We start from the raw sequence: 15,122 nt of genomic DNA, 5'->3' as shown, positions 1-15,122 counted from the left end.
GTGTATATAAATGTGAATGTCTACCTACTTAAAGAGACTAAAACGCTTCCTGTAACTGGGAAGCATCTATTTACACTTCAGGAATGTTTGGGGGCCGGCCCTGTGGCTGAGTGGTTAAGTTGGCGCGCTCTGTTTTGGTGGCCCAGGGTTTCACCAGTTCAAATCCTGGGTGCGGACAAGGCACCGCTCATCAAGCCATGCTGAGGCAGCATCCCACATGCCACAACTAGAAGGACCCACAACTAGAAATACACAACTATGTACTGGGGGACTTTGGGAGAAAAAGGAAAAATAAAAAATCTAAAAAAAAAAAGAATATATGGTTCATTTAAGTGAGGCCAATGCAACTTGTGCCCATATTTTATTAATTACAGAACTTTTTCCATTATAATGATTAAGGTAAGCCCTCACCCCAGTATATCTGTAATTCAAAACTGTTAGCCTATTTTCTGACATTTATATTCATTCATTAATAACCCAATAATATTTATTGACTACCAAAGACACAACAAGTAAAAGAGAAGATGAGATGTAGTCTGGTGGGAAAGATAACCATCAATAATCAGACTAACAAGTATAAAATTGCACATGAGGTAAGAACCACGAAGGCACATGCTGCCGTGTGCACCTGTAACAGGGAAATGTGGCAGTCAGGGAGGCTTCCTTAGGCAGTGATAACAAGCTTACAAGTAGCGGGATCACTATGTGAAGAGGAGAGGGAATCAGATCATAGGCGGAGGGAAGAGCAAGAGCAAGGGCAGGTATGAAGGGATGTAGTGAGTAAGACGGACTGAAAGGCCATGACAGATGTGGCAGAAGTGGTAGGTAGGAGTCGGACTTTGCACGACCTTATAGGTCTATAGGGAGTTTCGTCTTGATCCCAAGGGCAGTTGCAACTAAAAGGTTTTAAGCTGGGCAGGGGAAATGAGAAGACTTGCTTTTTAAAGAGATCATCATAACTTTAGTGCAGAGAAATGATTAGAGGCAAGTAGGAGATGATGCAAGTTGAGCAATTAGGAGGATTAGGATAGAGATGGCAAAGATGGAAGACAATAAAATCACGTTACTTTAAAAATACCATGATTGAGATAATTTAATAGTTATTTCTACATTTCTCCTATTTACTAAGACTTAGAATTTTTATACATAAAATATGAAATAATCAAATATTTACAATGAATCTTTCACTCTTTTAACTTACCTTGAGTAACTCTGAGAAAAGTTGTTTAACCACTAGATGGCAGCAAATAATTTCAATTTTAAATGACCCTTTTCTGCTTGCTAAATTTCAAACTTGGAAAACAGTAAGTTTTGTTAAAATTCTTGTTCTTTGAACAATAAAATATTTAACACAGAAGGCACCAGTGACTTTAGTGCATTCTCTGATCCTGAGCATGGCCAAAAAGAGTGGCATTAATATATTTTATGATATGCATGATGAAATAACACCACAAATAACCTGTGCGACATAACAAAGAAATGAGGAGAAAGGATATTTCATTATTTTTATAGGGTTGTACTCACATATTGTATGGAATTTTTCCATGCCAAAGTTCTAACAGTTTATTCTATTAAGAGTCCCAAATTTGGACGGGCTTTTCAAAGGGTTCAAAATATCAGAGGCCTTCCTTTGGGTCACTAATCCATCTTCTGTCTCTCTCCATTCTCATTTCTCTCCAGAAAAAATACTCAGATATTCATATTTTTAAAACTTCAGGGGTTTCATAGAACTCTTGAAACTATGGACATCAAGTTATGAACCCCTATAGTATAGTACTTTGAAAAATATGTCATCAAAATTGAAAGCAACTTAGCACTTATAAAGCCTACTGCTGAATAAAAGCAGTAAGAAATTTTTCTGGATGGGCTCTCCAGAGACTGGACAAAGTCCACAAAGATTAAACATACTATCCTATGAACTTCACAATATATAACTGTTACATTTTGGGCATTAATAATATTAATGTTAACTGTAGTTTATAAATAATAATACTAACATTTATTTAGTGGTTATTATCTATTTATTATGCATTATGCCTAAAAGCATGACATGTACTATCTCAATCTTCTCTGAGGTAGGAACTATTATCATTGTAGTATTTCACATGGGAAAACTAAGGCACAGAGAAGTTAAGCAAGTCACCCAAATCACACAGCTAGTCTGTCTCCAGCTCCCATGCTTTCAACCACTTAATATAACTATCATTCATTTATATCTGTTAGTTACTAATTATTTTCTGGACTGGAGTGACGCTCTCAGGAATCTACCACCTCCTGAGGCTGTAAGAGCAGAGCTATGACAATATCTGAGTGCTAACCACATCCTTTTTCATCTCCTTCTCCTTCACATACAGTACTTGTAGCCAAAGCCAGTGATGATAGAAGGCTGATGACAGGAAGAAAGGGGGACAGAAAAGCTAATGGTTTGGCCATAGCAATTGGAGATTAAAAAAACCAACTGTGCAGATGCAGAAAGCACTCTCGTTTATGTTTACTTCATTACCTCCACCCTCATTCCAGGATAATGCCTAAGTGACAAAATAATCTGATAGCAGAGTAAGGACAGAAGATCTCACCAAAGTACGTTAGTTTAATGATGAGGCAAATTAAGAAGAAAAGCTACGAAATTTGATCTAATTATAGTAGTATTCTCTCTAAGTTAGTTTTTTAGAGATGTCTTACATTTTAAGCATGATCAGGAAGGATTAGTAAGTGGTCTTTGGCTAGTAATTATCTTCAAGGTCTTGGCATTCCAACTAAACCAAACTAAGTTAGTGTAATAATTTCAAGGCATTTCATAAAAAATACTTACACAAAGCAAGAGCTTTGGATCTGCATGAATTAGTTTCACCATAGACAAAAGAAGATACTTATAGCTTCTTGTCTCCAGGTCTGTAGGTTTTTCTTTAAATTTAAGGCTTGTTACTTTTTCTTTAAATGTAAGACTCTAAAAACAAAAACATGACATCCCTTTGTAAGAATCAGACATCAGAACTAAGATAATAGCTATCCAACTTTTAAAAGTAAATCTGTTATAAAAAAGCTTTGAAAAAATAGACATTTTATATCACCAAATGGTATTACTAGAAGCAATCAATAGTAAGATTATTAAGCTTAAAAAACAAATGAAAATTATTTTTGCAATATTTATATTATTCTTATATAAACTATCTAATAAAGTTTAAGTGAAAATCTATTAAAATACCAGAAGCTTTAATATCAAGTTGACTCCTACATAAAAAACAACTTTCCAAAATGTGAAAATATTAGGGATAAAATATTTAGTCTATAGCTCTCAGAAACACACACATTGAGCAACTCATTTAACAAATATTTACTCCACAAACATATACATAAATATTCCATAGAATCTATGACATTATCAATTGTAAGATGCACCACTATTTTATACAAGAATGAAAAACCACTGTCAACCATATGGAACAAATAAGATGCACTCCCAATTTCAGAGATGTTAAGAACTAAAAGTAAGTGCTTCTTAGAATTGATGCAATATGCTATACAGACAATCTCCATATTTAACAGTTTAACTGTAAGTTTTGTTTCTCCTTCAATGGCATGGCATCTCTCTCAAGTTACAGAATGCATGTATTTTGCCTGAAGAACACTGATAAAACAGAGAAAGAACTCTTTGAGAAAGATTAAATCATGGAAAATGTATTTCAATTACAGAGATACTATGATAGACGCTGGGCTGATACTATAATTATGGATGTTTTTCAACCAAAAATCCAACAATTATATTCTAGATCCAATAACAACTTTCTCTCTACTCTTATAAAACATTTTTCCTTTTCCTTTAAAAGGACACAAAATACCTGGTTTTGATATGTACACCTTATGGGAGCATTACGCAAATACATGAATGGGAGAATATCCAGCATCTATGCACCCATAATAAAAATGTCCAAGTAAAGAGGCTGTCTCTCAAAAGTAAAAAAGTGGAGATGCATGTCTATAACAGACAGCCACTATTCTCAGTCTAAGTGTGAGAAATGCATTTTAATTATGCCCAAGAACACTGAAGATTTTTGGTCCTCTGAAGGGAGGAATAGCTATCTAATGTACACATAAATGCTCAAGAATGTCACCATAGAAAAGAAAACAAAACTACAAATACTGTTTGCTTTTATATTTATAATCCCACCACAAATGTCTTACCAAAGGTATTTAATAAATTCTGTTTTTACTGATTGTTCCCATTAAACTTTTTTTTTCATTCTAAGTCAAGGTAACACCTTAGATCAAGGTGAAACCTTCCTTGAACAAATTTATTTACTAAGATGTAACTAAGCATAATGGCTCTTCCCTAATGCAGCCATTGCACAGGAACACAGATCAGAGAACAACCAGTAGACATAAGAATTATCTCTTATTTAGTAATCATTTACAAAAAGTAATAATAGTTTAATTATGCCACCTCAATCTCACGTATCAGCATATCCATTTGTTTCAGCATGGCTGCCAAATTTGGAATATAAGACTGGAAAAGCTCAAATAAATTTTTCAACTCAAATGCCTCTTAATTAATGACCATTAGTGGGTTATGTAAAGTCAGGAATAACTTGCTAAGGAAGAAATATATTTCTTAACAAGAAATGTAAGAAAAATAATCATTCATTAATTTATGAATTGATCTTCCATACTGCAGATATCAGTAGGAATCCAAGTAATACATGTGCTTCTGCCAAAGAGAGACAGTCATGCTCAGGAAAAAATTCATGAGTCAGAGTGTTCAGGTGTCTATTAAGGGCCCAAATCATTTGTTAACTTATTTAAGACCAGGACTACTTATAGGCATAAAGAAGCATTTGCTGGGCCAGGATCTCCTTTAAGAAGCAAAATGTGGAGCCAGCCCTGTGGCTGAATAGTTGAGTTTGCATGCTCCACTTCAGGGGCCCAGGGTCTTACTGATTCAGATCCTGGGTGTGGACCTAGCACTGCTCATCAGGCCATGCTGAGGCAGCATCCCACGTAGCACAACTAGAAGGACCCACAACTAGAATATACGCCTATATACTGGAGGACTTTGGGGAGAATAAGAGAAAGAAGGAAAAAATAAAAAAAGACTGACAACAGATATTAGCTCAAGGCCAATCTTAAAAAAAAAAAAAAGAAGCAAAATGTGCAGAAATTATACATATTTGTGAAAACTCATACAACTATTAATTAACAGGCTAGCTCAGTTTTAAAATAGTAAATGATTAGTGCTAAGACAAATATTTCAAATTTTAAAAATACTCCAAAAATACAAAATGGAGAATCTATGGCTCAACGTTCATATGAAAAAGGCTGATCAGCAATTATTACACCACATCTGGACACTAAAATCAGATCTTCATATGGTCATTTTAATTGAAGAAAAAAGTGTTAAGCTGAATTCTTGCCAGAAGAGAAGTAAACCAGATGAAGGAGGGTTTTAAAAGCAGATCAAGTAGAAATTCATTTACTCATTCCAGCAGCCTGGCAGTGGTGTAACTAGCATCCCTAGACAACCCAGGAGCAGCAGCACAGGTGGTGCACAGGGCAGGAGGGTCCAAGCCTGTGGAGAGCCTGCAGAGAGCCAGTGGAGGGATACGAGACCCAAGTGACCCTGGAAGCAGCAGAAGTGCTCACAGCCTGGTCAACTCGAAGGCAACACCTGAGACTAAAGTGAGACTGTAAGCAGCAACCAGAAGCAGCTCAGAACCAAAGTAACCAAAGCCATACTCAAATAAGAAAGGTGGTTACTACCGCAAATGTGCCGGCAGAGGATCAATTCATCAAACACCATGAAGAACTACAGTGACACTGCAGAACAGGAGTAGAAGGACAGCTCTCCAGAAACTAAACTTGAAGTCACAGAAGATTACAATCTAATGGACAGAGAATTCAAAATACTGTCATAAAGAAACTCAATGAGTTACAAGAAAACTCAGACAGCTCAATGAGCTCAGGAATAAAATTAATGAACAGAAGGAGTACTTCACCAAAGAGATTGAAACTAAAAAAACAAACCAATGAAGAACACAATGAGATAAAAGATAATGTAGAAAGGGGGCTGGCCCCGTGGCCGAGTGGTTAAGTTCGCGCACTCCACAGCAGGCGGCCCAGTGTTTCGTTGGTTCGAATCCTGGGCGAGGACATGGCACTGCTCGTCAGACCACGCTGAGGCAGCGTCCCACATGCCACAACTAGAAGAACCCACAACGAAGAATACACAACTATGTACCAGGGGGCTTTGGGGAGAAAAAGGAAAAAATAAAATCTTAAAAAAAAAAAAAAAAAGATAATGTAGAAAGCATTAAAAATGAAGCAGACCATATGGAGGAGAGAATTTTTTTCTTTCAGGATAGAAATCTAGAAATGATGCAGGTGGAGGAGTAGACAGAACTAAGATTTTTTTAAAATGAAGAAGTTCTTTCAGAAATATCCAACTCAACTAGGAAAGTAACATAAAGATTATAGGTATCCCAGAAAGAGAGGATCCTTTCTTCAAAGAAATAATAGCCGAGAACTTCCCAAACCTGGGCAAGAAACTGGGCATGCAAGTATGTGAAGCTAACAGAACTACTAATTACATTACTGGAAAAAGATCTTCTCCAAGGCATACAATATTAAAATTGTCAAAAGCCAATGACAAAGAAAAAATATTAAGGGCAGCAAGACAGAAGAAAATAACCTACAAAGGAACCCCCCTCAGGCTTTCAGCAGATTTCTCAGCAGAAACCCTATAGGTTAGGAGAGACTGGAATGATATACTCAAAATACTGAAAGACAGAAACTATCAGCCAATAATACTCTATCCAGCAAAATTATTCTTCAGATATGACAATGAAACAAAAGCTTTCCCAGATAAACAAAAGCTGAGGGAATTCATTGCCACTAGATTTGCCTTAGAAGAAATCTTGAAAGAAGTCCTCCTATATGAGACAAAAAAGAAAAGGTTTACAAAACCTTGAGCAAGGAAATAAATAGACAGAATCAGAAAATTGCAGCTCTATATCAGAATAGGTTAGTAAACACTTAATTATAACATAAAGATAAAAGCAAAGAAAGCAACAAAAATAACTATAACCAATACAATTTGGTCACAAACTCAAGAAACAAAAAAGAAGAATTTGTGACTACAAAAACACAAAAGAGGAAGAGGAAAGGGATGGAACCTGGATAGACTATTAGAGATAAGAGATTATCAGAAAAAGGACTATTTCATCTATGAGATCTTTTATGCAAACCCAATGGTAACCACAAAACAAAAAATCAAAGCAGAGTCACAAAGCATAAATAAAGAGAAAACAGAAAAAAAAAATCATACAAAACCACTCAACTGAAATGGCAGACAGAAATACAAGGAAAAAGAAACAGTGGAAATATCAAACAACCAGAAAACAAAAGATAAAATGGCAGTATTAATTCTTCATCTATCAATAGTCACTCTAAATGTAAATGGGTTGAATTCACCAATCAAAAGACACAGAGTGGCTGGATGGATTAAAAAACAAGATCCAATAATATGCTTCCTCCAGGAAACACATCTCAGCTCTAAAAACAAACATAGGCTCAAAATCAAGGGATGGAAGATGACACTCCAAGCAAATGGCAAGCAAAAGAAAGCAGGTGTAGCTGTACTTATATCAGACAAAACAGACTTGAAGATAAAAAAGATAAGAGACAAAGATGGGCATTATATAATTATAAAAGGGACATTCCAACAAGAAGACATAACACTTATTAATATATAAGCACCTAACACAGGAGCACCAAAGTATATAAAGCAACTATTAACAAACCTAAAGGGAGAAAGTTACAGCAATACAGTAATAGTAGGGGACTTTACCATCTCACTTACATCAATGGATAGATAATCCAGACAGAAAGTCAACAAGGAAACAGTGGACTTAAATGAAACACTAGACCAGATGGACTTCATAGATACATATATAGACTATTCCACCCCAAAACGGAAGAATAGACATTCTTCTCAAGTGCACATGGAACACTCTCAAAGACATTCCCATACATTGGGAAACAAAGCAAGCTTCAATAAATTTAAGAAGACTGAAATCATATCAAGTATCTTTTCCAACCACAATGGTATGAAACTAGAAATCAACTACAAGAAAAAAGCTCAGAAAATCACAAACGTGGAGAATAAACAACATGTGACTCAACAACCAGTGGATCAATGAAGAAATCAAAGGAGAAATAAAAAAATACCTGGATACAAATGAAAATGAAAACACAAATTACCAACTCTTAGGAAATGCAGCAAGTGGTACTAAGAGGGAAATTTATAGCAACACAGGTCTATCTCATAAAAACCAAGAAAAATCTTAAATTAGCAATCTTACACTATGCCTAAAAGAATTATAAAAAAGAACAAAGCAAGCCCAAAGTCTGTATAAGGAAGGAAATAATAAAAATCAGAGCAGAAATAAATGAAATAGAGACTAAAAAACAACAGAAAGGATCAATGAAACTAAGAGCTAGTTCTCTGAAAAGGTAAACAAAACTGACAAACCCTTAGCCAGACTCACTAAGAAAAAAAGAGGGAAGACTTAAATAAATAAAATCAGAAACGAAAGAGGAGAAATTGCAATGGACACCACAGAAATACAAAGGATTCTAAGAGAATACTATGAAAAGCTATATGCCAACAAATTGGATGACCTAGAAGAAATGGATAAATTCTTAGATTCATACAACCTCCCAAAACTGAATCAAGAAGAAATGGAGAATCTTAATAGACCAATCATAAGTAAAGAGATTGAAACAATAATCAAAAACCTCCCAAAAAAACAAAAGTCCAGGACCAGATGATTTCTCTGGAGAATTCTACCAAACATTCACAGAAGATTTAATACCTATCTTTCTCAAGCTATTCTGAAATACTTAAGAGGACAGGATGCTTCCTAACTCGTTCTACGAGGCCAACGTTACCCTGATACTACCAGACAAGGACAACACAAAAAAGGAAAGTTACAAGCCAATATCACTGATGAACACAGATGCAAAAATCCTCAACAAAATATTAGCAAACTGAACACAGCAATACATTAAAAGGATCATATACCACAATTAAGTGGGATTTATTACAGAGATGAAGGGATGGTTCAACATCCACAAATCAATGTGATATGCCACATTAACAAAATGAGATATCACCTCATACCTGTCAGAATGGCTATAATTAACAAAACAAGAAATAACAAGTGTTGCAGAGAATGTGGAGACAAAGAGAACCCTCATACACTGCTGATGGGAATGCAAACTGGTGCAGCCACTATGAAAAGCAGTATGGAGATTTCTCAAAAAATCAAAAATAGAAATACTACATGATCCAGCCATTCCACTACTGGGTATTTATCCAAAGAACATGAAATCAATACTTCAAAAAGATTTATGTACCCCTATGTTCATCACAGCATTATTCACAATCCAACACATGGAAACAACCCAAGTGCCCATCAGTGGATAAGTGGATAAAGAAGATGTGGTAAATATATACAATGGAATACTACTCAGCTGCAAAAAAAAAAAAAAAAAAAAGACAAAATTGTGCTATTTGGGACAACATGGATGGACCTTGAGGGTATTATACTGAGCAAAATAAGTCAGACAGAGAAAGACAAATACTGTATGATTTCACTCATATGAGGAAGATAAACAAACACACACATAGATAAGGAGAACAGATTAGTGGTTACCAGAGGAGAAGAGCGGGGTGAAAGAGGTAAAGGGCACATATGTATGGTGACACATAAAATCTGGATTGATGGTGGTGAACATGATGCAGTCTATACAGAAACTGAAATATAGTGATATACACCTTAAATTTACACAATGTTGTAAGCCATATGACCTCACATAATTTTTTAAAAATAACAAAAAACATATAGTTAACATTTAATTAGCTATTATTTATGCTTAACTCCAATTAACTTACACTTGGATTGAAATTTTCAATTTTTAAAAAAATTAAGTACTTGGCATTACAGAAAGTCAACCAAAAAATAACTTTGCATCTTATTTAATAAAACATCATTGCCATGCTCTTTTGGCTATAAATTTTAAGCTAAATAATCCCAAAATATGGTATAGCAAACTTCTCTATTTGAACATCTAAGATAAACAAGCCTCAGAAACAATTACTGACAACTGGATAAGAGTGAACTACAACTGTATCAAACCAGAATATTTTATTGACTAACAGAACTTGGAAAAAGAGGAGCATGCCAGGGAGGAAGCCATTAAGTTATCTAAGGAGTGTGAAATAGCTAATTTACTAAAAAGAGCCAATTGGTAAAAACATGTTACATTTTCATTTGAAATGACATGATGCGACTATAATGGTAACTATACACAGAAAAGTCAAAGTAACCAAGGACTTTTCTGAGGTAGTTACAATGGGTCATACTCACAGCCACAGAAGCCCACTGCCATACAAAACAGTGACTGGTTGGCATCTGATCATGTTACCAACAGCAGCCAATAAAAACAGAAAATAAGAAGCAGAAGACAAAGTACCACCAATCAATGTCTAGAGTTGCCATGTGTAATACTCTTGCTATACATAAATACCACGAAATGACTGCTACAATACTGTAATCATCCATTCAAATTGCTTCCATATGAGTTTTAAAATTCCATATTGAGTATTAATCTGTTAGAATACCTAATTTGAAAACAACCTGTTTTTAATAACTTTAAACACAAACTTCAATATCAAAGAGCCTATCATATTTGAATGCTTAAAGCACGTTTGCTGAAATATTAAATATTTTTTAATGAAAATTTTATTTCAAATTTCCTATGTGCAATATTCAGCAGTCAATGGGCAAAACTACATTAGTAGGAACATTCACTCTAACCCAGGAGTCAGTTTTCCTTACTCATCCCTAAAACACGAGGAGCTGATAAATCAAAATATTTTGGTTCATAAGGAACAGTTAAAGAAACTAAAAAAAAGGAAAGAAAAAGAGACACTAAGGTTTTAACAGCATTTTGTGAGAAAATTTCTCTAAGAAACGTGAGCTCAGCTTGCTGAAATGGTGGAAAACAAACATCATTAACTAGTAGTGCAACAATATTGCAGTACACAACATACCACTATACTTATAGAAAAGGAGAGACTCATTTGATTTTCCAAAATACAACAGCAGGAATGGAACGAAGACACCGAAAATGCAATGGGAAGGAGATGGGATTCAATCCCTGATTAATCTTACCGGTGCCATGCGTATCGCCGGGTGTGCTCCACAACCCTGCAGCGCTTTAAGTGTTTCACCAAACATATTTCGAAGTTCAACTGAGTGACAATATACGGCATCAATCTTAGGCCACCAATCCAGTGCAGACTGGAGGAAAACAGAGACCATAAGAAAGGAAAAGTACAAATTTGCATGAGTTATATGCTCTGGTTATCAGCGTAGTTTTATGTTTTACCTTTTTGTGAGAAACTTTCTAAGACCATGCAAACACACACCATGATTTCCAAAGTCTTCAAATAATATCTTTAATTCAAACACTAAACCATACATGTATTTTAAAACATAATAATGAACACGAGACAAACTGCCCATTGCAAGAGCATAAGAGACTGTCTTTTCTCACTGATAAGTTAGTGAATCTGAAAAACAAAGAGTCTTTAGAAAGCTAATTCTGCAGCCAATCTTTTTCTTTTGTTTAAGTTTAATGTTTTATACATTTCAGAAACATATGCATATATGGTATATATTTTCCCAGGTAAGAATGCTATTATCAAAGCTTTAAAAGAGATTAGTGGTTCAACACAATGGCAAACCATTTACTCATATGCCTACAAACAATGATAATTACAACATGAAATTAGTAAATGAGATAAAGCTATTAGTAAACCTATAATCTTAAACTGATAAGCAATGACAGCACAATATGTGAAAAGATCAATGATCACCACAAAGACAAACTGATCATAGCTAAATATTTTTTAAAGGTAATTATTTTATGTAAATATTTTTCTATTTCAGTTTAACTTGGTTAGCTTTGATTCTACTTTGTAGGGCCTATTTTATTTGAAAGTGTTTCTTTAACTTTTTCTTCAAAACTAGTTTATTATACTATGAAAATTGACAAATATGAAAATCACTGAAACTATAAACTCTGTCTACCAGTTAATATAAAAATGAATGGATGAATTTTCACTACCTATGGAGAGTATGGAAGGAATGGGATGACCTAAAAATACATGGTTGCAGTTTGTAATACTCCTGCTATAGGAAACACCTGACAGAACAATCGACCTAGTAGACAAGGGTGATTTAACAGCTTCACGTCCTATTCCCAGGATCCTTCTTATTCAAAACTAAGCTGGTTAAATTCTCAACATGTAATTTCTTCACCCATAATTCTCAGAATATTTTGAGTAGTATGATATTATATGTATTATATTACCTTATAAGTATTATAAGTATTATATTACTTTAACCCCAAAATTTGGATTATGAACTCTATTTACTGGATGGCAAATTATACAACCAATTTACAATATATAATTCAAATAGTGAATTCCATTTAGGAAAGGACTCCAAAGCTGTGAGTGAAAAAATACATTTTTGGGGATAGTATGGTTGTTTCTGCTTTTCCCTCAACTCTTACTTTACTTAAGCTAATTCCTAGTAAATAATCAAGTTTCAGTTTGGTTATATAATGGGTTATTTTTAAACTTTGGTCAATCTGGTCATCTGACTTGCCCAAGCAATCAATACAGCTTGATTTCCATGTATTTACTAACTTATACAGCCTATGGTAAACACTTAAAGTAACAGAGGCTGAAAAGTCACAAAATCCATTAAGATAATTGTCCTCCTCACTCTACTGACTCCATAATATCTTGTCAGAAACTGATTAATAACTAAAGAGATACGCATCTCATTATAACACCCTATCCAAATTATTACATCATTTTGATAGCTGTTGAAATGATATCATGGTACCAGACATACCCTATAAAATAACTTGATTTTAACTTAAGATTCAGTGATTTTGAGAACTGCCATTGTTTATAATCATTTTAAAGTAAAAGTTAAAGATACACTTTAAAATAAATTAACCACTAAAAACTAGACATCATGTAGTTGGTAAAAATTTTAGTGTTTTGAGCAGTTACTAAATGTGTACTTTCTGAAACTAATCAATTAAAGTAGACATTATTTTTTTCCTTGAAAATACTAAGTTTCTTGCCAAATGGCAATACTTTTACAATATGAGCAAACCATGTGGCAATTCTTCAAGAGATTACTTAAATAAATTTTCAAATGTCTTCGAAATAATTTCTTCAACCAAAACCTGTCAGTGGAAAGAGATAATCTCATTCTCAATATGTGAACTATCCTTAAGTAAACTGCCAAAAAATTGCCATAAATGATAAACTACCATAGGGAAAAAAACAGAATACTAAGTACTACACCAGCTATAGCACGTTCCACTGATGGTTAAGATATTTGGTTCATATACGTGTACATTATTTCTTTAATTTCCCAATTACGACAACATTTCTAATCTAACCAACGGAAGCTTATAAAGATTAAGTACATAATATAGATCTTATAACTATAATTCATCTCTTACAGTAAGCCATAATAAAAAAGGTGACAGTACTATGAGTACCATTTTAGAACCTGACAAAAGCTTACATTATAATAAAATTCAAATAGTAAATAGACTTTCCGATTTCTTAAGAACAAACAGTGGAATATTTTAGACCTAAATAGTGTATTTATGAACTATGTTTCACAAAAGCAAAACAAAACTGAAAATGCCACTATTACTTATATATAAATTCTCACAAACACATCAGTAAAACTTTTATCTTATTTGAGAATGTAGCAATTTAAAGAAATCTGTGAACTGGCTTAAAGAACCATGGAAGAAGAGAACTTATGAGGTGTATTGAACCAAGAATCATTTAAAATGAAATCTTACACTATGAATGAACTTAAGATTAGGAGTCCAAATATCTAAGAAAAATTTCATTGATTTCAAGACAAAATATTTCCATAATAACTGTCTTCGGTGAGACGCTATAATAATCAGTTCCATAAATTTGCATATATACTTTATAAATAGTCCTTTTCAGTCAGAAAATACTTCAGATTCAACATCTATTAGCCTCAAACCAAAGGAAAAAAAAACCCTAACAAGAAACAGTTTATCAAGCAATCTATAATGATAAAGTATCATTATCTAAAGTATAACTTTAAAAGATACTTTATAGACTCAAATTTATGGTCCTTTTCAAGCTATAAATTGAAAGGTTACTGATGCTTAATATTTTAAAAATTAGTCATAGATTTCTATAAACTAGATTTCATATTGACATGACCTCTGATACAGACAGACTCCACCTTCACACATGCAGTACTCATCAGAGGAGAGAAGGATGCACAACCACTTCACCATATACACTGAGGCATGCATGAAGTACCACTCCAGACATGCTGTAAACCCACAAAGGAGCAGCTCAGCCACTTACAGCAGTGCCAAGTCCATGCTTGAAAGTGCTCTATATATTCAATTGTAGACAAAAATATTTCACAATTAAAGTAACTAACCACAAAGTATCAGAAAAGTATATATTTTATAAATTGGATTTATAAATTGGATTTATTAAATACAAGGTTTAAGCATTTATGTAAAACCATCCACTCTAGTAAATGGAATGTTTTTAGTATTATAAGCTAAAGGAGAAAAAAGTAATGATATATTACTTCTGAATTACACATACGCCTGAGGAGGGAATAGTATTTAATGTTACTTCTACCTATAAGTCAATTCACTGATACTCAATTGAGGGAGCTATCATTTCCTCAGGTATTTTCAGTTGTTCTTAATATCTGGGGGTGGGAGGAAGGAAGTGGCACAAATGGTACTTAATGAAGTGAGGACCAGGAATGCTAAATGTCCTGCAACGCACAAGGCAGTCTTGTGCAACAAAGAACTGTCTTGCCCCAAGTGCTACTAGCACCCCATTGAGAGAAATTAAATGAGTCACTAAATAGCTTTATTAATGGTTATTTTTTTCTCCTGCAGGAACGGATAAAAGAAACTGTGGGCAGAATTTGGTTTAATTCAACACATCC

General features: G+C 34.1%; 1 protein-coding gene across 4 annotated transcripts in view; it reads right to left on the bottom strand.

Annotated features, from left to right (window-relative positions):
• Nucleotides 1-15,122, bottom strand: part of NF1 (neurofibromin 1) — a 240,837-nt gene that overhangs the window by 140,336 nt on the left and 85,379 nt on the right. For 3 of the 4 annotated variants that reach the window (XM_046677878.1, XM_046677879.1, XM_046677880.1), the window contains exons 12-13: nucleotides 11,232-11,360; nucleotides 2,813-2,947 (exon numbers count right to left, since the gene is read on the bottom strand). In XM_046677878.1, coding sequence (XP_046533834.1) covers nucleotides 2,813-2,947; nucleotides 11,232-11,360 — 264 coding nt within the window. Of the gene's footprint in view, nucleotides 1-2,812; nucleotides 2,948-11,231; nucleotides 11,361-14,515; nucleotides 14,546-15,122 lie in introns of all 4 variants that reach the window. The other variant, XM_046677881.1, reaches the window with a different exon arrangement.

Source organism: Equus quagga, chromosome 11 (assembly GCF_021613505.1).
Source record: "Equus quagga isolate Etosha38 chromosome 11, UCLA_HA_Equagga_1.0, whole genome shotgun sequence".
Lineage (NCBI taxonomy): Eukaryota > Metazoa > Chordata > Mammalia > Perissodactyla > Equidae > Equus > Equus quagga.
The sequence above is the reverse complement of the archived record's forward strand: the minus strand, read 5'-3'. Positions and strand labels throughout refer to the sequence as shown.